At 38.0% G+C, this 23,130-nt stretch overlaps 2 protein-coding genes and 1 long non-coding RNA gene across 8 annotated transcripts in view; 1 reads left to right on the forward strand and 2 right to left on the reverse strand.

Moving 5' to 3' along the window:
* LOC143895620 (fatty acid hydroxylase domain-containing protein 2) overlaps positions 1–4,060 on the reverse strand; it is a 21,205-nt gene extending 17,145 nt beyond the window's left edge. The window contains exon 1 of the mRNA XM_077402920.1: positions 3,878–4,060. Within this exon, the coding sequence (XP_077259046.1) occupies positions 3,878–3,902 (25 nt within the window). The 5' untranslated portion in view covers positions 3,903–4,060. The remainder of the gene's footprint in view (positions 1–3,877) is intronic.
* A 1,392-nt stretch (positions 4,061–5,452) lies between these two features.
* LOC143895612 (uncharacterized) lies at positions 5,453–22,574 on the forward strand. 5 transcript variants are annotated; one of them, XM_077402875.1, is made up of 11 exons: positions 5,453–5,741; positions 7,565–7,738; positions 8,115–8,492; positions 8,657–9,009; positions 9,316–10,078; positions 10,296–10,404; positions 11,634–11,762; positions 12,170–20,675; positions 21,320–21,483; positions 21,645–21,699; positions 22,061–22,574. In XM_077402875.1, the coding sequence occupies exons 2-11, from the start codon at positions 7,571–7,573 to the stop codon at positions 22,083–22,085; spliced, it is 10,650 nt and encodes a 3,549-aa protein (XP_077259001.1). In that variant the 5' UTR covers positions 5,453–5,741; positions 7,565–7,570; the 3' UTR covers positions 22,086–22,574. The 5 variants fall into 5 exon arrangements, with proteins under 5 accessions (XP_077259001.1, XP_077259003.1, XP_077259004.1 ...); XM_077402877.1 differs by having other exon boundaries at positions 10,296–10,362; XM_077402878.1 differs by lacking the exon at positions 11,634–11,762.
* LOC143895626 (uncharacterized) overlaps positions 7,236–23,130 on the reverse strand; it is a 127,131-nt gene continuing 111,236 nt past the window's right edge. For both annotated transcript variants that reach the window (XR_013256378.1, XR_013256379.1), the window contains exons 4-5: positions 7,482–7,647; positions 7,236–7,413 (exon numbers count right to left, since the gene is read on the reverse strand). This is a non-coding gene — a long non-coding RNA (uncharacterized LOC143895626). The remainder of the gene's footprint in view (positions 7,414–7,481; positions 7,648–23,130) is intronic.

Below are 23,130 nucleotides of genomic sequence, written 5' to 3' on the forward strand. Positions count from 1 at the left end.
TTCTTTCGAAAAACAAGAAATAAAATAATCACATTTTGCACTAAATATAAGATATGGATGAACCTGAACATTTTTAATATGCCAGTAAAGTTGTTGCGAAATAAAGATATTGTATTTTCAATATAAATATTTTTCATTTAAGACACATTTTGCTTTTAATATACTAATTATTTTCTAATACTTTTTTGCGATATTAGATAAGCAGTATAAAAGAACATATTAATGCGTTGAATTAAAAAAATTTAATTTTGCAAACTTTCTTCCAAACTTTCTATTAAACAATTTAAACATCAATTCCGGTGAAAGAGCCATCGTTATATGCGAGACATCAAACGAGATGCACGCGCACTGTACGAGAATTTATCCGGAAGAAAACTTACTTCTATGTCTTCAACAGATAATAAAGATTCTCTGTTATTGCAGGACTTCTCGACGCCATATTCTATATCAAAATAATTTTAAGTCAGGTACACATTTTATTAATTTGTAATTTGTAAATTTGTCAAGCGTATATTTTTGTCGAAACTACATTTATTTTCAGTTTCATCACGGTTTCACAAGAACAATAATAGATATCGTATGTCCCTTTAAATTTTTTGTAATTAAATTTTCAACAAAATAAATTTAAATATTAAAAATTTTTATTCAAGACAAACTTTAATAGAAATAGATGAAATTATTTTCAATTTCATAACATTGAAAGAATCGTGTAGGAGATTACTCTTATTATTGTAATATTTTCAATGCGGCTAGATAATATTTACCTTTTGAACGTTATGTTCCATATGTAGATTGAATTTGTTATATAATATTATCGTCCACATTGATATTTTATTAATTGTAAGATCAGGATCACACAGTGATATAAATCTTTTACAGATTTAAAAAAAAACCGCGTGCTTTACATTTCAAATGTATAAATTTGCAATTTAAACATATTATAAATAGAAAACTGTAAAAAAATTGGTAAAAAGTAAAATTGAAAGGAATTAAAATAACTTTATTTTACGGAAGATATTTCTTTAGACGGAAGATTGATAGCACATTATACCGATAGCAAAATGCACATTGTTTGAGTGACAAATTATATTGATAAAAAATTGATTGATGTGAAACCTTTGTGTACAAACATCCTTTACGTAAATAACATAAAATGATTTCCTATACTTGAAACATATGATAATATCTTAAGTATCAAGTAATCGATACTTATAACGTCAGTTGATAAAGAACAAAATAGATACCATCTTTTGGAGGTGCAGTGAGAAATTAAATATTAAATTAAATTAAAAATACCAGTATACATATATATATAGTAATTATTGCACAATTATTACGAAAAAAGGAATGCGTCGCGAGATGACAAGAGTTTCAATTTATTAATGTTATATTTTTGGAAACTTGTGTCTCTTATTTATCTTAAAAATAATATTAATAATAATAGACTTATAAAATTGAAAATATTGCTAAAATTGATGTACATCAGCTTACCTATTTATATATTAGCATCTATTTAGCATGATTGTTTAAATTTGTCAAGTATTTATCTTTTTCTTCGCCGTGATTGTTTAACGTTCGTTGGCTATCGTGTCAGCCATTATCATGATTTTCCTGGAGAAGAATAATGAGGTGAAAAATTCTTTTTTGTCGGCCTGTGTTATTAGAAACTAATGTTGACGCGATCAAGCCATAATACTGCTCGTGTCGGAAGTCTGCAGTCGTGTGCATTGTCTTGTGCAATCATGTACAGTCTCATCTGCGATAATGCGATAAGATTTCATTTGTTGTGCTCTCGTATCAACGAATACGACGATGTCTCATTTCGAATAATTGTAAATAAATTCTACGTTCTTAGCGAGAATTGATTCACAATTCTTTTTGCATTAGCGTCAGTGTCAAGCGTCCAGCCTTTTTCTATCACTAAATTTATTTTTACTAAGATAATGGATTTTATGGGGCAATTTAATAGATTAACATTATCAGATTTATTGCGTTGTTGTGACGCGTAATCTGTTCCTCTATCTTATATTTATATATATACATATATCGGTTATCTTAAAAGCTCTCTAAATCAAATTTTTATAAATACTTTTTTGAGAGAGACAACGAGAAACCTCGGTGACTTATAAAACAAAAATTAAAAAAAAAAAATATATATATATATATATTAAAATTAAATAAAACTTTTATTCTGAAAAGTTAATAATAAAACTTCTTTCATTATGAAAATTTAATGAAACTTCTTTTGTTCTGAAAAATGTGTTTCTATCAGTTATTTTAGAATTGTATATAGAAGTGTTACTTTTTTAATGCATTTTTAATGAAATTACTAGGAGATTTGATTACGAAGAGTACCCAAAGTAACATTCAAATCTGACTAAATCTGAATAAAAAAGAAAAGCGTCGAATAGAAAAATAAAAGCTTCAAAATTATTGTTCGAGAGAACGACTTGTAAATAACACGTGACTCACATAAAATCAAGTTAGCTATACCTGAGTATCAAGTTAGTTCGGTTACAAGATTTATTCTATAAGAAGCTTATAAAAGATTTACAGATCGGTGCGCAGTAGCATATGGTAAACAACATATTACGTAATTCTACACTTAATTAACATATACATGTATGCACATGTAAATGTATACGCTATATATTATACAGAAACGACAAGATTGGGTTCGATCAAATTATAGCGTGGATTAACTTGTTATATAACGAAAGTAGATTTGGTCCTCACATCGTCAGGGACGAGCTCGAATAAATTTTCCGTAAATTTTGGAGGACAGAGATGGAACAAAGTATAGAGCGGACCAATTCCCAGACGTCGCAATATGATACATATGACTCGTTTCCAGTAGAATGAACTTTCGCGGAGTTAGCTTCGGAATTTAACGCACAAAAGCGTCCGTGACGCGGATCCGTGAGCGAAATATCGATGTTATACGGACAGTACCGCGACACTCCGTTTCAGACACCATCAAGGACGGAAAGCGGGTCAAGCCCTCGCGATGAAAACAGCAAATTTCGTTATTATTGATCAAATGGATATTCGCCGCGGTTATCGTGCGTAAGCCTACGATTTTTATTAATTTTTTTCACGCGAGGCGCTCGCGCGTTTCCCATCGCCTCCTGAAATGATGCAAAGCGAGCGAGGCCGCTCCCACGCGGTACAAAGCCTAAAAGCCTCCGTTCTTTCTCGGAAATGCAACCGGAAATATGTGCGCGATAACGCTCTTCTCCGCGGAAAGTTCGCGCCTTTAATTCTATACTCTCTCGACTCCTTTGAGAGTCGCGTTCTGTATCCTCGAGTAGGACCGAGAAGAAATCCTCGCCTCGTCGAGTCAGGGGGGGGGGAAGAGAGAGCGAGCGAGCGAGCGAGCTCTCGCGTGGAAAGCTCCGGCTCCTCGTCACGGTGTCACAGCTCCCGTTTGCGTGCTCAATAATGAAGCGCGAGAACAGGAATATTGAGTCCCCCGCGCCGCGACGAGAAGCGCCGCGCGAGGCCTCAAAATGGCTCGCTCGCGCGCCGCCGGGGTCGGGATTTCCAGGTCACGGCGGAAGTCATTAGGAGATCATCGCGCGATGGGTTTTTTTCCCCCCTCGCCGCGAGAGACGGGAGGGAGGTGGAGCGTGCTTTTCGACGTCGTCGTCGCTCGCGCGCTTCAAACGCGGACGCGCTCCTCTCTACTCTCGCGACTCGCGACTTCCTTCCCAGCTCCGTTCGTCCTCGTTCGCGAACGAGAGAGGAGCCGCGTTCGAGTGGGAGAGACGGGGGATTCCGGGTTGGCGGGGGGGGGAGGGAGAAGGCTGTCCCCGAGCGCGACTATAACAGGAATCCCGTGACTTCCCCGAGGCGCGAGATCGCGTAATTGTCCTACCTTTGCACAGCCGCTGCACGTCCATCTCGTCTCGCACACACACGGCGGACGGCGGCGGTGCGTCAAACAACTGGAAAACTACGCGCTGGCGACCAGGCGACCCTGGCGCTGCTTCTCGGCGGGCACGGGGCACGGGGCACGGGGCACGCGGGCAGGCGCGACGCGACCGGCGACGCGACGCGACGTGTGCAGCGGATAGTCGATAGGCAACGTATACGGTGAACGACGGCGACGGCGATGACGCGAGCGGCGGCGCCGCGCGCCGCGCGACTCTCTCGCCTTCTCGACCCGCGGTCGCCGGCCCTCGCGCGGCGTCGTCGCATCGTTTTGGTGTCCGTATATACGGATGCGCCGAAGCGATCGATCAAATCTTTTGAAATTTATTACATCTCGCGTTATTCTCGACAATTTATTTTCGCGCTTCTCGTATATTATATTTTTACAAATAAAATGTATACTATAAAGTCTATTTAATTCGTAAATGTTCGACTTGCTGGCTTCGCGCTCAAGTAAAAAAAATCATCCCCGTTAATTTTCCTCTTAATTAGACCGCCACGCTTGACGGTGCGAAAGTAAGCCCTAAGCCCTAAAAAATTGACCGATCACAGTCGATTATTCTCCTCAAATTCGACTGTGATTGAACAATTTCTTAATTTAAGGCTTAGGGCTTAAGGTGATCCTAACCGGTTTTTTCTCAGCACCAATAATGCAAAATTCTTGTCTAGAATATTAAAGTACGCATCAAAATCTAGGTCATGGTGGTCGAATTTATATGTGGTGGTCGTGTCGCAACAAAAAATATTAATTTTTTTTTCGTTTTCGGTATAACGTCGACCACCGTGACCTAGATTTTGATGCGTACTTTCATTCTAGACAAGAATTTTGCATTTCTATAAAGCCAATTGAAAGACTAGTGCTAAGAAAAAAACCGGTTAGGATCACCATAAAACACCTATCTATCCGGTATCACAGTCTCCGATTAACGTGATTCTTCGATTAAACTCACTCTGCGTCTCTTTCCAACTGTCCCCCTAGAAAGAGACGAAGTCGACGAAGAGTGAGTTTAATCGGAGAATCTAGGGAGAATCACGTTAATCGGAGACTGTGATACCGGCCCATAGACCGGGACTAAAAATGAAAGAAATAAAACTGGCGAGGATTGTTCGCGACTGAAAAATCCGCACATTCGGGAAAAGATAACGGAGCAATTGGAATAAGCTCCTCCTATGTATCTTTATGTTTTGGTTTTGGCTCTGCGGATTATTCTTACGAATTACTTAGCGCCTTCATTAATTAGCGAAAACGGAGCGACGCGACATTCTCGAGAGAGCTTAAAATATCGCTCGAGTGATGAGATAAAAACATTAAAAACGAATTAAATCAGCGGATTTCGAGACGTTGAAATGATTATAATTAATCGGGAGTTTCGTTTCCGACTCGCCGCCGAAACTATCGTCCTTATCGTCAGAGGCTAAACAGTCCCTATTTTATCCACCGTCGAATCACTTTGCGATTCCGTTCCCCACGGAAAGATGGCGGCACTTTCGCGGCGCGCGCGGCGCTGTCACTTCCGGCTTCCGGCCGTGGGAATCTGGGGCTGGGGGAACATGAACATGGCACGACGACGATGATGTCGGGTCGGTCTCGTCGCGGTTTCGCAACAATCGCCACGTAGAATTTCGGCACTCGGTGTATCGGACACATCCGCGGAGACCGTTCCTCGCCGTGGTATGCGCGTGGTCTGACGTGCCGTCATTCGCAGCGCCGTGGGACCGGCGCGATCGGCGACGGAGCGACCCTAATTATGAGCGGCGACGCGTTACCGTCCTGACGGTTCGCGCGACGCCAAACTGCCAAACAGAAGGTACGTAAAGGTACCCGTGTCTCTTCCGTTTCCTAACCCGATGCACGTGTTCGCGAGCACGTCCGCCGATCCGGTGGTCTCCCCGTCGCGAGGAACGCGCGACTCCCTCACGTGCGTCTCCCCCGCGTGAATTACGTCACTTGGCTACGTGTTCGACGAAGCTCGATACCTACGTCCGTTCCGTATAACCGAACGGTTTTACGCTACACGAGGAGATCCCGAGCCGCTGAGCGCCCACGCGTGTCGCGATTTCGTCTCGAAATCGTACTTGCTTGCGTTTATTTTGGCCAATGTCAACAGCTCCGCTAATTGTAAATCTCTGTTCCGCGAATTGCGATGACGATCCGAAGATTTAGTTTTGTTCCCCGGGACTGCGCTAAAGAAATTGACGAAATTGATATATGTACATCCTTATAAATATACTGCTGTTTTTTGATATTTTTCTCTTTGCTTTCGATACGTGGCCCATAGAGATCGGATTGGCTTTACTTCAGGAAATTTGAAGAGACCGGTTTATCAAAACATCCTGGTCACTTAACTTCTTTCTGTGTTTGTATCTGTCTCTTCCTTCTGTCTTTTTTAAATATAGAGATCATTGATGTATAGCTATTGTTGAAAGTGTTGAAAGTAACGATACGAAGTAAACAGTTTCAAATAACGACACAAAGTATATAATTTATGGAGGTGTACATACGACAAATATACTTACTGTAGTTGCGTGAATTAATAAAGGCAGTTTTTGTATTATTTTTGCACACTTTTTGATTATATTCTTTGAAAAATATATGTGTTCTTTGGATGTGAAGCAAGATGTTCCCTAAGTTTTTTATATAATATCCTTTAAATAAAAGTACGTTGCGAAGACTTAACAATCGATTACTTGTATATTCCTAATACCGATAATAGAAAAAGTATAAGAACAATCTTTTTTAATTTAATATTAATGGTATGCTGTGTGTCCTATTTTATTTTTTAAATAAGAAAGAATAAATTTTATAAATAATAAAACAAATTTAAATTCTGAACTCTAACTGTATGATACTATCCAAGAATGGATAAGCGACATTTTTAAAATCAACGATATGGATACGTGTTGCGATAAAAATCTTAGTCCTTTAAAAAGAGATTTGATTTAATATCATTTATTTATGAGTTGTCAGTCTTTGAGTTTTTATCTATTTGCAATTTTATGTATTATAATAAAGGCATGACGAGCAAATATTTTCTGCATATTTTCTCGCGGTCGACATTGAGCGGCTAACAAAGATAAGAAACTGGAAAACTAATAATCTTTAAAAACTTTAATTAGTAAAAGTTAAATACTTTCAAGTAATAAAATTATGAAATTGGTATAATTGATAATAAAAGAGATAAAAGGAAGTGATTCTGAAACTCGACGTTCTGTATATAATTAATCAATCAGCAGAGTTATATGTGTGATGTTAGTAAAATGTTTCATAAATATAATATTAATATTATGAAACTTACATTTCTTCTGCAATATTATTATTATTGTTGACACTCCTGGAATAAGGAATAGTGAAAAGACACATGATGTCTGGTGTTGCCCGCACCGAATATCGTGTAGAAATGAGGAATGTGAAAAGTCTGATCTGCGTCGAGACTTAATGCGATTAGTTTACCCCAGTCTAGACACCTTATCCAATTAGATCTGAAAAATGGAAGCAGTGGGCGATACTCTATTTTGCCATATTAGACAAACTTTCACTTTGATTTTACCAGCCGTTCCTTGTCAGATTGTATCCACGATTCGGGCTTGAAGACAGATAATGCAGTGGTTTGTGTTGCTTCTATTTGTACAGTGCATAATGTGGAGCGCGTCTGAGGAATCATCAGGCGCGATGGAAGGCGGCCCTCCTGAGGCTGTGGTACACACGAAGGAGACCTGCGAGCAGAATAAAAATCAATTAGAATCCCTCAAGGAAATTATGATGAGGAATCAACAAAGTTTAAAGAGAAAAGAGGAGGAGGTTCAGGTGATATAAATTATTATTAGCAATTAAAATCTTTTACAAGCCTCATCTTTTGAAACATACGCTCGTGTAATGTCAACCAAGAGACTGTTTCTCATTTAATATTTACATAATTTTGAATTATTAGTGAATAAAAATTGTTTAACTGTTTAAAATTGAAATTTTAGGAAATCTTAAGAATGTAAATAAATGATTACATTTAAGGAAATTTACCAGAATTTTGATTTAAAAATTAATAGTTGAATGATATCAAATGGTATAACGGTACCTTGTTTAATACTTACTAGAAAAGAGAAAAGTACGATATTAAAATTTATATTGTTTTGTATTATTGTAAAAATAATGTATTTAATTATACTAATTTGTTTATGTTATCTAGGAATATGCACGAAGATTGTCAAAGATCAAATCCAGAGCCAAGTTATCACGTCGTAGTAAAGAAGGAGCTTCGTCATCTAAAGACACAATGCATTCACATAAGACTGAATCTGCGGCACAAGATGTAACGGATGATGCGATTGATGACATTAGTCAAGCAAAAACCCCAAAAGCAAAATCTTCTTTACTTCAACGAAAATTGGCGGAAAATAGGAAAGTGTTCGAGCAACGTAGCAAAGAATTGACAGAAACGAAACGAGCAGTGGAGGAAAAAGTGGAAGCTATCAAGCAACAATTGGACGAAACAGATTTAGCAGCAGCAGAACACAAGGATCAACTGGCTATCACACCAATTAGGCCTCTTGTTGTCACTTCGGAAGTGAGTTCTACATCAGTTCTGTTATAACGTAATTTTCTTTAAATAACTTTCTGTATTATCTTTAATGAATGTAATGAAAAGAATAATATTGATTACATAGGTAATTTATTCTCAAAATTTTGCAATAGCGCGATAAAATTTATGTTCTGATTTTCTAATTTAAGGTGATGGCGCCAATTCAAATTCAAAACATTCAAGAAAAGGAAAAAAAGATCACGGATTTAAATAGCAAAATCGTTGAGCTGGAGGCTACTATCCTGGATCTTCAAGAAAATTTAAACGAGAAGGATTCTGTTATTGAATCCAAAACGAAAGCGGTTACTCTTATGTCCGCAGACCTCTCCAAGAAGGGTAAAACGACGTTGGACACCCTCGAAGATACGAAAGACGAAATGCGAACGATGCAAGAAAATTTTATCTTGATCGAAATGTCTCTGAAAAATAAAAATGCCAGTCTATTGGAACAGCTACAGGAACGAGATAACAGGATATCAGAATTGGAGCACACAGTCAATAGGTAATATATTTTTTGGTAATATATTATTTCTATTGTGTTATATGAAACTAAGCAACACTTGTCTCAAACTATAAAATAAAAAAACAGACCTTGATATTCGAATAATGAATGACAAAAAATTTTCATATTTAAAATTGCAAAGAGAATATTATTTAGTTTTTATCAGTTAATATAATTTATGATAATGTGACTACTAAAAGTATTTTAAATGTTGATATTACATATAACATCGTATAATATTTGTTTCTTATATGGAATAACATTTCAATAAGATTTCAAATTTTTCTAATTATTTATTCTTTTTAGATTTGAAGAGCAACTCAAAGAACAGAAAATGGCTGAATCAGCAAGTGCGGATTTCTCGCGTTCCACTATGGACACTTTAGCAGAAACTAAAGACGCGATGAAATCAATGCAGGAAAATTTTGTTCTCGTCGAATCATCATTGAAGTTGAAGAACGACAATCTTCTTCAACAGTTGGAAGAGTACGAAACAAAATTGGCAGAAGCCAAAGAGAGAATATTTCAATTAGAGTTTGGTGCCGGTATAGTGACAACTCCCGCAGTCGAAGATTTACAATTTAGAATAGAGAAGTTGGAGCAAAATAATCGACAGCTTTTAGATGAGAAATATGAATTACAAAAAAATATTGCCGAATTGCAGAATAAGGTTATTGACAGTAAATCAGTTCATAGTAATGATGCAATCGTCGAGAAAGACAATAGAATAGCAGAACTCGAAAATTTGATAGAGGAACTTAAACAATCAAATAAATTGCTAGAAGAAGAGTCGAAGACTGAGTTGCAGAAGCAAGTAGCTGAATTGTCATCCAAGAACGAAGAGCATTCCGCCAAGATTACCGATCTTGAGAAGCAAGTGCATGAACTCGAAGCGGAGAAAAACGATATTGCAGCGAGATTGTCAGCTGAGCAAGCGGTACCTAAAGAAGATGTGGTAATAAAATTGACGAAGGAATTGGAAGATTTAAATAAAAATATGATCAAATTAAAAGTCCAACACAGAAGTAAAGTAAAAAATTTACAGAAGCAACTGGAAAACTTCAAAATGGTGAGAACTTTTTAAAATACTGTTTAAAATCTTTTTTAGACTTTAATATTTAAAATATATAAATTCTCATCTACTTTAATTTCTGCGGAATAACTTTGCTGGATATTTAATTGCATACGTAATTAATCAATGTTACTTGTGGGCATCAAATATCAATCAATCAGGATAACTATTTTCCGTGTCTATGAAATTAAAGTAATGTTGTATGTTCTATTAGGTATCCGATTCGAATGCAGAACTCGTTAGATTGGGCAATCAAGTGGCATTATTGGAGGAGGAGAAAGGTAACCTTCAGCTGAGTCTGGTAGACTTTGACGAGCTTAAAGGTAGGAACCAGGACAAACGTTTTATCGCCGACGTTTCCGTTGTCCTAGTTATATTATCGGATTTTTAATGCGATCTGTGTTAATATTTTTTATCGAGACAGCCTGTTTTCCAGCCCTGTTTCCTCTATGAATCAGAAGTATTCGTCCTAATCATTGTAATTATGTGTATATATTTTTATAATAAAACAAAAAGATCTAAATACTGTAATAATATAAATAGACTGCAATAATAATTGATGTTCAATTTTACAAATGTAGAATACAGTATCAATTGCGTGATTTTTGTTTACGAGTACTTAAAAGAAAATAGAAAACAATATTTCTCAATGTTTTCTGGTGATGGAATCTCTTCACTTGTTTTATATGCTTCAGTTATCGAAAACATTTACGAGGAATACTAATCAATGATATCTGAAATATTTCTTGATAATCGAACGTAACATGGTACCTACTTTACTTGTCAAAGTTTGCTGCGCACTTATTCATAGAAATAGATTTATATTCTTAGTACTTTATCCACATACACGTTTTCTCATTTTACACGGAATAAATGATTAATTGCATGAATTGCAATAACAATATTTTGAATTTTTGCAACACTCTTACTTGCTATTGCTATTATTATACGCTTTTATTAAAATGGACGATGATTGAAAGTACTTTGTACGTATGGTTAATTTTTTATCAGTATACACGACTTGATTGGTGTGTATGATGCTAACAGTTGAATATATATTTTGAAATTGAATGAAATATATAATTTCTCGCGCTTTTCTGACGCTTCGAATGGAGATACAGAGAAAAAAAATATTTTATTCTAAATATTAAAAAATGTTCCAAAAGTAATACGTACTATCGGTAGATTTATGTTTTCGACTAAAAATATAAGAGATGATAAGGAAATATATAAGGAAGATTTAATATTGTCATATACATATGTGTAAAAAATATTAAGTTTTTAATCTATATTCAATATTTGAGATTCCTATATGAATAATATGGCTAATTATTGAAGAACGAGTTATATTATGTATTGCTTTAAAAATAAGAATCTGCTGATGATTTATGATCTTTTGGAACAAACATATGTGATTATCAATTGCATAAAAAGGGATTTTGTCAGAAACTTTGCTGTAACTAGCAGCATTTAATAATTGCTTGTTCTAAGCTTACTATGAATGAAAATGAAATTGCACGTACGTTATTGGCAAATTATACGATCTGCACAGCCTCAGCAGGAGATTGGCAGGAACGTGTTGCTGACCTGGAAAGTAAGGTTTCATCTCAGACAAAAGAGATACAGATGCATATTGATGCAATCGCCATCTTAGAGAACCAAAAGTTAGATTTAACGCAAGGTAATTTGTCACATTGAATAGCCTATGTAGAATAAGATGGGTGCTTTTTATTTAGCGACTGAAGTCGACACAAGCGTCATTCTGTCCTTTTTCAACATCTAGCGAACAACAGATACAGTGACACTTGTGTCGACTTGTGTTGTTAACTGGAAAGCACCTGATGTGTTTGTGTGTTGATGGTTTAAAGTTTAAATAATGTTTTAAATATGAAATTGTGTTATACATTCTAATAGAACTATAAATCACGAGCTATTTCTGCTTTTCTTAATTACTGCGTGTAATTACAGTGTTAATAACTGTACTTCTAATTCTTTATGTACATATATTGTGATGTTATTGAATATTAAAAATCAGCACGTTTATAATTTGATAGAATAAATTTGTAAAGCTTGCTTATCCTCTTTCAGAACTGCACACGGTGAAGCAGGAGATTTTAGCTTTAGAAGCTGAAAACGCGGAATCGGAGAATCTTAGAGTGACCGCAGAGATGAAGGTTGTTGAGCTAGAGGAGCAATTGGAAACGGCACACAAAAAACAGAATCAGAATAAACTCGAGATCGAACATCAGGAACTTCTAAAAAAGCTCGATGCTTTAACGCAGGAAAATTCAGAATTATACAGCAAGTTAAACAAAATGGAGGAGAAGGGTGCTTCGGATACTGGTTCGACGGAATCTTTTGAAGCCATTCAAATGAATGATAGAAACGATTTGTTGAAAAAAATGGAGGATTTAGAGCAGAAAAACAATGAATTAACACTCAAGTTATCGAAGTTGGAGGAGAAGGATGGCTCACACGCTGGTTCCACAGAATCTTTCGAAACTATAAATGATACAGATCGTAGCGAATTGATGAAGAAGATTGAGCAATTGACGCAGGAGAACAGCGATTTAACCATGAAGTTGAGTAGAATCGAAGAGAAGGGATCGTCCGACACGGGTTCTACGGAATCCTTCGAGCGTATCCCGGAGCACAATGATAGCCCGACAAAAATCGAAATGCTTACTCAAGAAAATAGCGAACTTGTTATCAAACTAACGAAACTGGAAGAGCGATTGAACCAAATAGAAAGCAGCGCTCAATTGGACGTCTCTAAGCTTGATCATAGTTTAGGGACACTTAAAGATGATAGTAGCTTGCGATTACAGATTGAGGCGCTCACACAAGGAAATGATAATTTGACGGGAGAGATTTCTCAATGTAAATCGCAGATAGAAGATCTCGTGGAGGAAAACAACAGATTACAAGATCGTATAGAAGTGTTAACTGCGGAAAATACTGAGTTGGTTATAAATCGCACGAAATTGGAGGAACGTCTTCAAGTCGAGTCGTCTCGTACTTCTCAAATGTCAATTCAAATGATAGAATCTGCTGATCAAATTAATGCCTTAATAGAGAGGCAACATATTCTTGAAAAAGAGTTGGCACAATTGCGAAAAACTTCGATTGAACATTCGGTTAACGTAACATCATGCGAGACTGATGATGCAAAATCTAAACTCGCGACATTGGAGAAAGAAAATGCGCAGATGACAATGACAATCGCACAGCTCGAAGAGCGTATCAATAGCCAAAGAGAGGACCTAATTAAAATTACTAGAGAGAAAGAAGAGCTGGATCTAAAGCTGGAACACATGACCTGCGATGATTCTTTCAAAGAAAGGTTGGAGCTCATTGATAAGTTAGAGAAATTGAATCAAGAGAAGGAGAACGTTGCTCACGAGAGACAGGAGTTGCACGAGCAAATTAGCATTCTCTTACAGAAATCGTCCGATGAAATTTCAGAGAGGCGAAAGGCGGAGGAGGTTGCTTGTCAGGAATCGCAAACTGTAATTATAGCATCCTTAGAAAAGGAATTGGAGAACAGTAAGGTATTAATTGCAGAGTACAAAAATCAGATAGAGGAGGTGAACATGAAACTGGAGAGTATGGAGGCAGAATTGCAGAAAAAAACTAAACAGTTACTAGAGTATGAAGCATCGGGCGCAAAACTGGAGAGTCTGGAACGTGAATTAAAAGACATGTTTGTTACCGCTGAAGAATGGAAATTCAAGTATGATGACATGCAGGAAAAGATGCAAGCGCTGGAGCAAGCGAAAGGGTCGATAGAAGAAGCTTTTAAGACATTGGAGAATGGCAACAAAGAACTGTTAGAAGTGATAAAAGAGAAAGATGCGGCTACTGGTACTTTACAGGAGCATCTTCAAGATACTATAGGCTCCCTTGAAACGAGATTACAAGATGAAATGACGAATGTAACGGCGAAAGAACATGAAATTGCGGATTTGAAAGCCGAGATTGAAAAGAAAGATCAAGAATTGCACACCAAATATGCGCAGTTGCAAAATGGAATGATTACTATAGATGGTTTGCAGGATGAATTGAATAATTATTCGATTAAGCTTAAGGAAAACGAGGCTGCTTTATCGTCATCATTAGGAGAGATTGAGAGACTCAATGATACAATAAAGGAGAAAGAAGAGGAAGTTTATGCTTTACAAGATAATATTAGTAAAATTACTGAAGCGTTAGAGCGATCTAAGCCTATAGCAGAGTTTAAGGAAATGGTAGAGGATTTACGAGATAAAGAAACAAGTTACATTGAATTACAGAATAAATATGAAGAAGCCTTAAAAGAAAACAATGAGTTATTGCAAAAAATTGAGGATATGTCGAAGCGTGACGAGAACGTTAAAAATGAATTAATTAAGAAAGAACAGGAGATCGATGGTTTGCTTACAGCTAAGGAGGATTTGGACGCACAAATTGAAAAAGTTAAAAGCGATAAGGCTAAAGCTGAAAACCAAATGTGGGAACTGCAAGCGATTTTGGAACATCAAACTACATACGCTGAGACAGTGCAATCGGAGTTGACAAACGAATACAAGCAAGTAGAACGGCTTAAAACTAAGCATATGGAGGATATAGCGATGCTGAATCGAAGATTAGAAGACGTTATCGAGGAATTAGTCGAAAAAACGCAGGAAAACGAAGCTATGAAAGCTGAGTTAGAACAGAAGGAGTTGCTCGGTAAAAACGTCACAGAAGAGACGAAGACCATCTTGGAGAGCAAAGTCGCAGACTTGGAACAGAAACTTTCAGAATCAGAGACTAAGCTGCAGACGCAGTCCGAAAAGATGAAGAAGATTGTGGCGACGTTTAACAAAAAGAAGATAGCGTGTCAAGAACTTGAAGCGCGTGTCGCTGAATTGGAGGAGAAATGGACGACGGAGAAAGATGAGAAGGAAGTTAAAAACAAGCAGATACAAGAGGTAGAGATTTCTATGCGGGAAAAGGACAACAAGATCCATGATTTGGAAGAGAGGTTGCTACAGGCAAAGAATAACACTGCCGAGATTCTTGCAAATTCAGAGAAATTTGAAAAGGAATCGATCAGTTTGAAAGAAAAAATTACGGTGTTAATGGAGCACGTTGCGGAGATGGACGAGGAGATCGAAAAGCAGCGTGCGGAGATAGAACGCATCTCTCTCGAGGTGATGACGGAGAAAACAGCGAAGGAGAACATTGCCAAGGAGTATGAGTTCTACAAACAAACTTCGAGCAAGGAGGACGAACAGAAACAGATAATTCTGGACGAGGTAAAAGAGCAGGCGCGAGAATTGAGCGTGCGGATGCAAGTAATGGAAACTGAATATGTGGAACAGCTTGCCACAATAAAGAACCTGAAGGCGGAGAATGGCCTCTTGTTGTCCAAACAAACGCAGATCGACGAGAAATTGGAAAACGCAGAGAAAAAATCAGAAGAGCGTCGTGTATTAATTGAACAGTTGCAGAAAGAGATTGCTACCATGGCGTCTATGGCGGTAACTGCACAGATTCCGGAGCAGAGTGAACTGAGAGAAGATGACACGCAGATCACGCAGCATTGCGATCATTCCGAACAATGTCAGAATTTGGTGCAAGCGTTAGAAGCGCGTTTACAAGAACGCCAGGCGGAAATTGAAAATCTGAACAATGAATTGGCCAATTCGTACGGCAATATTGTGTTACTTCACGATGAGTCTCAGAGGTACAACGATATGATGATGCAAACTGCTCAGGAGCGCTTCAATCAGTCACTTATGGACCAAACGAATACATTGCAACAGGAGATACATTCTTTGAAAACAGAAAAAGCTGTGAGCGATCGGAGAGTGTCGGAATTAGAGGCTGAGTTGAACGAGTACAAAAATAAGAACGCGGAATGCAAAGTTGAAATTCCTGAAGAAGTCGAAACCCCTATTATTGAAGATCAGCAACAGCAGAGGCAGGATGATGCTTCACAATTGCTCGATTCTCGAGCGATACATCTTTTACTCAATAATATAGAAGAAGAGAAATTGCGGGTCCAAGAGTTACAGGATCAATTTGAAGATTCGCAAAGTAAATTGAAACAGACGGAGATTCTTCTTTCTGAAAAGAACGCACAGGTGGATTCATTGAATGCGGAATTAGATAATGTAATTCGTCAGATGAATGATTTGAAAATGTTACAGGAACAATATCCTACGGCTGACGTAGAGTCACAAAGATTACAGCAACCTGTGACCGACAAAAGCACGCAGATAGATTTACTGATTACCGAATTGAATACCGTAAATCAACAAATGAGTTCGCAATTGCAGCAACATGCGGATATAGAAGCCAGTCTACGAACAGAAATCTCACTTAAGGACACAGAAATCGCTGCGATAAGAACAGAACTGACTTTCATGAGAGAGACTGTAGAAGCATTAACAACGGCACGAGATCAGCAAATCGAATCGTACAAACTTCAGATTGATAATCTGGAAAGAGAAGCGAGGAATGCTAGTGACAATGATTTAATACAAGAATGGGAACAACGTATCTCTGCAACCACTGCAGAAAGAGACTTGCTACAATTGCAAGTGAACGACTTGATGCGATCCTTGGACGAATTGAGGGAATCCCTTGCGAGTTCTCAGCGTAATTTACAGATTGAATTAGAGAACGTTTTGCGGGAGAGAGATCAAGCTCAAATACTCATCGCAAATCTTACGCAAGCTTTGGACGATTTGAAACAGAATATCCAGGAATCGAAAACGCACGGAGACAGCTCGAAGGAGCCTATTTCCGTGGAAAAATTGATTGTTGGACAAGAATTAGAACAAGTTCCTACGGTTGTCGACGAACCAATTAGGCAACATGAACAATCGGCACAAACTTCTATCGAAAAGGAAGCACGGCAAGAGATTCAATTGGACATCGGTTCCGGTTGGGACAATAGTTCTGAAAACCTTAATATCGATGAAGAACCTTGGGGTTGGAACGCGGAGAACGTCCAATCGGCTGTCAGCAGTCAACATCTCAGCACGATGACATTGAGCGCTGAAATGCAATTGCGTGCGAAAGTGGAAGATTTGCAAAATAGAGTCAAAGATCTAGAAGCGCAGAACGCTAGGATCGCCGAGGAGAACAAAGCGGCGCAAGTGAAGAGTGGTAAATTGGTAAAGAAATTGAAAGAGTACAAAGTGCAGATAGAGAGCTTGCAGCAACAATTGAAGATGCAGAAGCAGACTGACAGCTTTTTTGACTTGGATACGGCAATCGAGGAGGAGCTGAAGGCGCAAATCGCCAATTTGGAAAAAGCTCTTAATGAAATTAAGGAGGAAAAGAAAAATATCATTGCTGAGAAGGAGGCTTTACTGAAACGACTTGACGTGGTAGTATCGGCTAACGAGAGATATATGGAAATGAAAGAGAGACAGGACATGGAAGTTGAGGTATTGCGCATTCAGAATAAGGAACTAGGTAACAAGGTACAATCTTTAGAATGGCGGTTACAGGAAAATGCGACTGGTATAGAAGATATTACCTCTTCGCAGCGTGAAGATCAAAGTGATCCGGCACCTTATGAAATCGATAAATCTATCGCACATAGTCAGCCCCAGAAAAGATCAGTGGAACCCAGTGATGACTTCGAACTGATATCGAAAAAATACAAAGAGGAAATAGACGATTTGAAGGATGAGTTAGAAGCGCTTGCAGTTGAAAACGAGCAACTGCAGCACATTTTAGAAGAACGAAAAGCGACGATAAATGAGCCAAAATATAACAATGATGAGCTTATGGAGAAATTAGACTCTTTGAACAACCAAAATGCGCAGCTTCAGAGCACTTTAAATAAAAGTAAGGAAGAATATGATGTTCTCAGGAGACAATATGAGCAAAGTCTAATAGACGCGAATGATCAAGTGACAGTAATGCGGCAGAACAGCGATTTCCTCAAGATTGAATTTGCGGAGAAGGTAGGAAGATTAGAAACGGAGATAGACCAGCTACAGAGAGCTTTGGAAGAGAAAAAAGTTCTAGAAGACAACGCTCTGATCAGCTCGGAGGAAAAGCGTTCGGCCGTCAATATATCTCTGATGGAAGTTACGGAGCTGCTTAACGCCAGAGTCCAAGAAGTCGCCGATTTGAAGCAAGAGCTTCAAGCTCAATACGTGGGAAGACAGCAAGCTGAAGCGGCGTTACAATTGGAAATACAAAACTTGACTAAAGAGCTAGACGAGAGGAAACAAGATCTAGGAACTTTGAAGCAAGCGTTCAGCGATAAGGAGCACGAGCTGACACAGCAAAGGAGTGTGGAGACCGTAAATACTATCGTTAGTGAGGCTACTCAAGAATTGGTCCAGAAGCACGCGATTGAGATCGAAGGAAAGGATAAGGAATTACGTGATTTAACGGAGAAGCTGACCGTATTGCAATCGACGGTCGATGAATACACCTTGAAGCTGCGAGATTGCGCGACTAAATTGGAGACGCAACAGCAACAAATTGCATATTTGAAGGAGGATTTAACAGAGCGAAATTCAATAATAGGAACCACTCAAAGCGATATGAATTTAATGAACGAAAAATTACGAGAAAAACAACAGGAATTGATACAATACGAGGAAGAGAAGACAAATCTCGCGGCAGAGGTGGATAGATGCTTAACGGATATCCAACGTCTGCAGAATCGACTGAACGCCACGGAAGCAACTACGGAGGTTGACCTGCAAGAATGCAGCTCACGTATTCACGGCTTGGAGCAAGAAGTTCAAGCTCTAAAGTCGGACAGAGAATCGATCTTATTGCAATACGATCAGGAGACGGAAATGTATCAGGCTCAACTGGAAAGTAACAAGGAGCAAATTAATGCTTTGAAACATGATTTGCGAGAAAAAACCGAACAATTGCATTACGTGAGCACGCAATTATGCGCTAAGGAGAACGATTTGGAAAAAATCAAGGCCATGATGAACGATAAGGATTCCTTATTGGCGATCACGAATCGGGAATTGAATGACAAACGAGCCGAACTGGAGAGATTGCGTAACGAACAGAACTCCCAGGTAATCGACGATTTTTCGATCTCCAGAATGAGCCGTGACGACGACGCGGAGCTGCAAAGCACTATAAACGAACTGAGGGCGCAGATGGCGGCTAAGCAGCAAGAACTGGAGCACCTGAAATACGTTTTGAGCGAGAACACTTATCCCACGATCATCCAGCAGATGCAAGATAGAATCAATTGTCTGTATAATGAGAAAGCTACGCTGGAGGGTTCCTTACAGGCAACTACAGAAAGCTTGACGGAGAAACAGCAGCAGGTAAATCTTTTGACGCAACGCGTCAACGAGCAAAATCAGGAGCACGTTTCTAAGGAGGAAGCTAGTTTGCTCTCCAGAGACCGAAGATCTGTGCACGATCAGGAGGAGATCGTTAGATTGCAGAACGAATTGCACGCGCGGCAACAAGAGATTAACGAATTGAAGTACGTTATAGCCGAGAAGGACTCGCAATTGTGTCTCCAGGCCAGTATGGAGCCGCAATCGGACGACTTCGAGCTGCGTGAGACCGTGCAGAGATTGATGGGAGAATTGTACGGCAAGGAGCAAGAAGTACAGACGTTAAAGTCGACTATCGCGGAGCTGCAAGAGCAGATTCTGCTTCTTAAAGATCACGAGAGGCTCTCTAAAGAGAGCAGAAACGCGATCGAGAGGCTGACTTCGGAAAAAGAGCAAATCCGTATCGATGCTGAAGAATTTCTGAACAGGGAACTGCAAAGGAAAGAATCCGAGATCGATGAGATAAAGCAAAAATTATCGGAGGAGAATCAGAAGTTACTGGCGGAGCTTCGATTGAAGGACAGCGATATCGAGAATCTGAAAGCGCAATTCGAACAATTACGGACGACTGCGAATGATCGGGGCAGTAAATTGCAACAAAAAGAAAACGAATTAATGCACACGATCGACGATCTGGCGGAGAAGGAGAGAAGACTGGCCGAGCTGAGCATCACCAAAGACACCGAACTTTATAACTTGAAAGTGCAGATCAGTGAAAAAGAGGCGCGTATAAACGAACTCTTGGCATTGTCCGCGGAAGAGGAGAAACAATTGGACGAGTTAAGACAAACGTTGGAGACTAGGGAGACAGAGGTGAACAGGCTGAAGGAATTGCTGGTGCAAAAGGTTTCGGAACACGACTTGATACAGCACGCCTTGAAGAGAGACGTTCCCGTTGCCGAAGTCGCACCGTCGAAGAGCTCGGAAACCGTTCAAACGGTCGACAATAGGGAGACCGTTTCCAGCGAGTTGGATCTCGCGCTGTATATGCTTCATCAAAGAGATGTCCGATGCGAGGAGCTGACTCACGAACTGATGCAGCTGCTTGAGGAGCGAGATACGTTACAATTGCGATTATCGAACGCGATCCGGGTGAATGAAGAACTCAGGAGAGTGGGTAGCGCCGAAGCAAGCCCAATGAAAGGCTCATCGTCGACCTCTCATGCGATAACAGAACCTGTCGTGGAACAACCTTCGCCTTCAAGGTCCGAGGGACCAGTCGAGATCGCGAAAGAAGCTATCGACACTCCGATCGAGGACAAAGAAGCTCTTGCTCTGAAGTAAGTGAAACTTGTTTTTGTAATCACAAAGTTGTAGATTTACTACCTCTAGATCGACGTAATCTTATATAGTTAAATTACGAAAAAATTTTGATGTATATATGTTTTTTTTTTTAATCAGTAAACATAATCCCGAATTCGATTTGTCTAATATAAAAAAAAAAAAAATATTTAACGCTGTCGTAGATTGAGAATTCTATATAGTCACACTTATAAATGTTAAATGTGCGATACGCGAATATTTTTAGTATATGATGTAGTGTATTTGAAAAAAAAAATTTAACGAAGCTTGCACGGAATAGATGGTTTTTTTTCATGATCAAAAGTCGAAGCTTTTTGCCAAACTAATCAACCTTTTCTTCGTCCTAGTCGCTGATATTACTCGTCCATTGGCGCGAATGACGACGGAGCTCTAATTAAGATCATTACGCACTCGTAGTCTAGTCGGAAGTTTCATTATTTTGTCGGCCAATAAAAATTGAAGCGCTTCTTCATAGGTTGTCCATTTAAATATCCTGATGTAAAGCTCAATGTTGAAGAACGAAAAGTACTTTCGTTCTTTCAACACAATGTTCCACAACGCGCCTCGCTCTTCGCACTTTGTAAATCGCTTGCAGCTTGATATAAGCTAGTTCTCCCTTTAGATTGTCGCAGTTACATTCAGTCAGCCATGCAAAGGATGTACGATTGAAGGACGAACGAGAATTAAGGCATACGCAACAAATGTCATTATTAGCGCACAGAGACGCTTTAAACACGTTACCGCCCGAAGCAGCCGCAAGACTCGTCAACGCTAATTATACGCTCTGTAGGTATCATTTGATTAGTAGTAGAATATAATCAATAAATGTAATTTAACAGATTCAAAATTGCGTACTGACGATATTTTGATTAATAGTAGAATAATTAATAAATATGACTCAACACATTCAAAATTGCTATTCTGACGATATGAATTGATGTTGACAGCTCGAGATGTTCAGAGCCAATCGAGCGTTCTCTTGAATTGGTTGTGGGGCAAGAGGTAAATTAAAACTGCAACATATGTTTTCTATTTTACAGTTCAATATTATAACAATATAGCTCTTTATATTTATAGAACTTTAATCGTAATTGGTCTCTAATTTTGTAGACTTGTTATATTTTCTCACTTCATAGAATTTTAATTTCATGTTGGTGATAGTTTCATAATTTTAGAAATACAAATCATTAATTGTCTAAATGTTTATTTTTTACACATTATTCCTATATTTTTAGTCTTTCTATTTTTAATTCCATTGATTATATATTTATTGTTTTGTAAATTCTTTGTTTTCTGGATCTTTTGATCTTATATAATAGAGTAATGAAAATATTAAAAATTATTATGTGATATATTATTTTAGCACGCCAAGAGTGGTGCACATGTGATGAATGAATAGCGGGAATGAAACGGCCATCGCTTTTGCCTTCTGGAGACATTCCTGCCAAGTGCCAACTGCCAAGACTTATTCATGCAGTTAACTAATATTGGAACGACCTGTCGTATTTTTCAGACATACGTCACGTGCTGACACGGTTATAAAGAATAGTTTTGTGAGAGTATTGTGAGCATGGAAGAATGTCAGAAACAGATATTTTTGAAACTACACATACACATGTATAGAATGTAACTAGCGTATTTTCCCGGAAAAGTCGCTCTCTCCTCTTCGAAAAAGAAGAGAACACGAGGAGCAGACTTGTATGTATTATAACGTTGTACAGCAGATATGCATGAAACTTAAGATAAAATCTGAAATATTAGATAATATTTTTTGCCTTTTTTATTCGGTGACTAAATTATTTATAATAAAACATATGCAATGAAACATATACTACAGGATGTCGGAGTTCGATCATTGTGTTATTGAATATAAACATGTCTATTAAAAAGTTGCCGTCTTATTTTTTGTTAGTTTATTAATTTAATAATATATATTTTGTAAATTATCCATGATTGTCTTCCGGCTTGATACAGTTATAATACCATATTATTGTTAATTATACATCGAAGAAAAGCCGTTCAAGACAAATCACAGATAATGCAGAAGTAATTCGTGATAATTGTAAATTGTTCAATCGTTCTATTTCCATAAAATTTTGTACAAAGGAAGGGAAGCTTTACTAAATAAATTAAATTAACAGAAGAATGCTCAATTGTATTACGAATTGTAATACAAAGCAACTGTAAAATGCTGTGTTTTATAATATTCTTTAAAATTACAATTATATAAAATAGTTTGTGATGGAATATTACAGATTAATGACATGATTAATTCCATCATAAGATAAGTATACATTTATAAAATGAAAGAAACCTATAAATGTGTAGAAATATTTCATTTTACTTAAATAAAGTAACACAAAATGATATAAGGTAAACATGCAAAGTACCGAAAAAAATGTGTCGAAATTTGAAAATATATACCATAAGCGT

The sequence above is a fragment of the Temnothorax americanus genome, unplaced genomic scaffold (genome assembly GCF_048541705.1).
Source record: "Temnothorax americanus isolate GAGA-0224 unplaced genomic scaffold, ASM4854170v1 Scaffold16, whole genome shotgun sequence".
NCBI classification, from domain to species: Eukaryota; Metazoa; Arthropoda; class Insecta; order Hymenoptera; family Formicidae; genus Temnothorax; species Temnothorax americanus.

What these genes read in the sequence shown, in the direction of transcription:
- LOC143895612 (XM_077402874.1), top strand. Translation starts at nt 7,532, where the DNA reads ATGCAGTGGTTTGTGTTGCTTCTATTTGTACAGTGCATAATGTGGAGC. An exon ending in CTCTTGTTGTCACTTCGGAA is followed by an intron (nt 8,493 to 8,656) that starts GTGAGTTCTACA and finishes TTCTAATTTAAG; the next exon opens with GTGATGGCGCCAATTCAAAT. An exon ending in TTGGAGCACACAGTCAATAG is followed by an intron (nt 9,010 to 9,315) that starts GTAATATATTTT and finishes TATTCTTTTTAG; the next exon opens with ATTTGAAGAGCAACTCAAAG.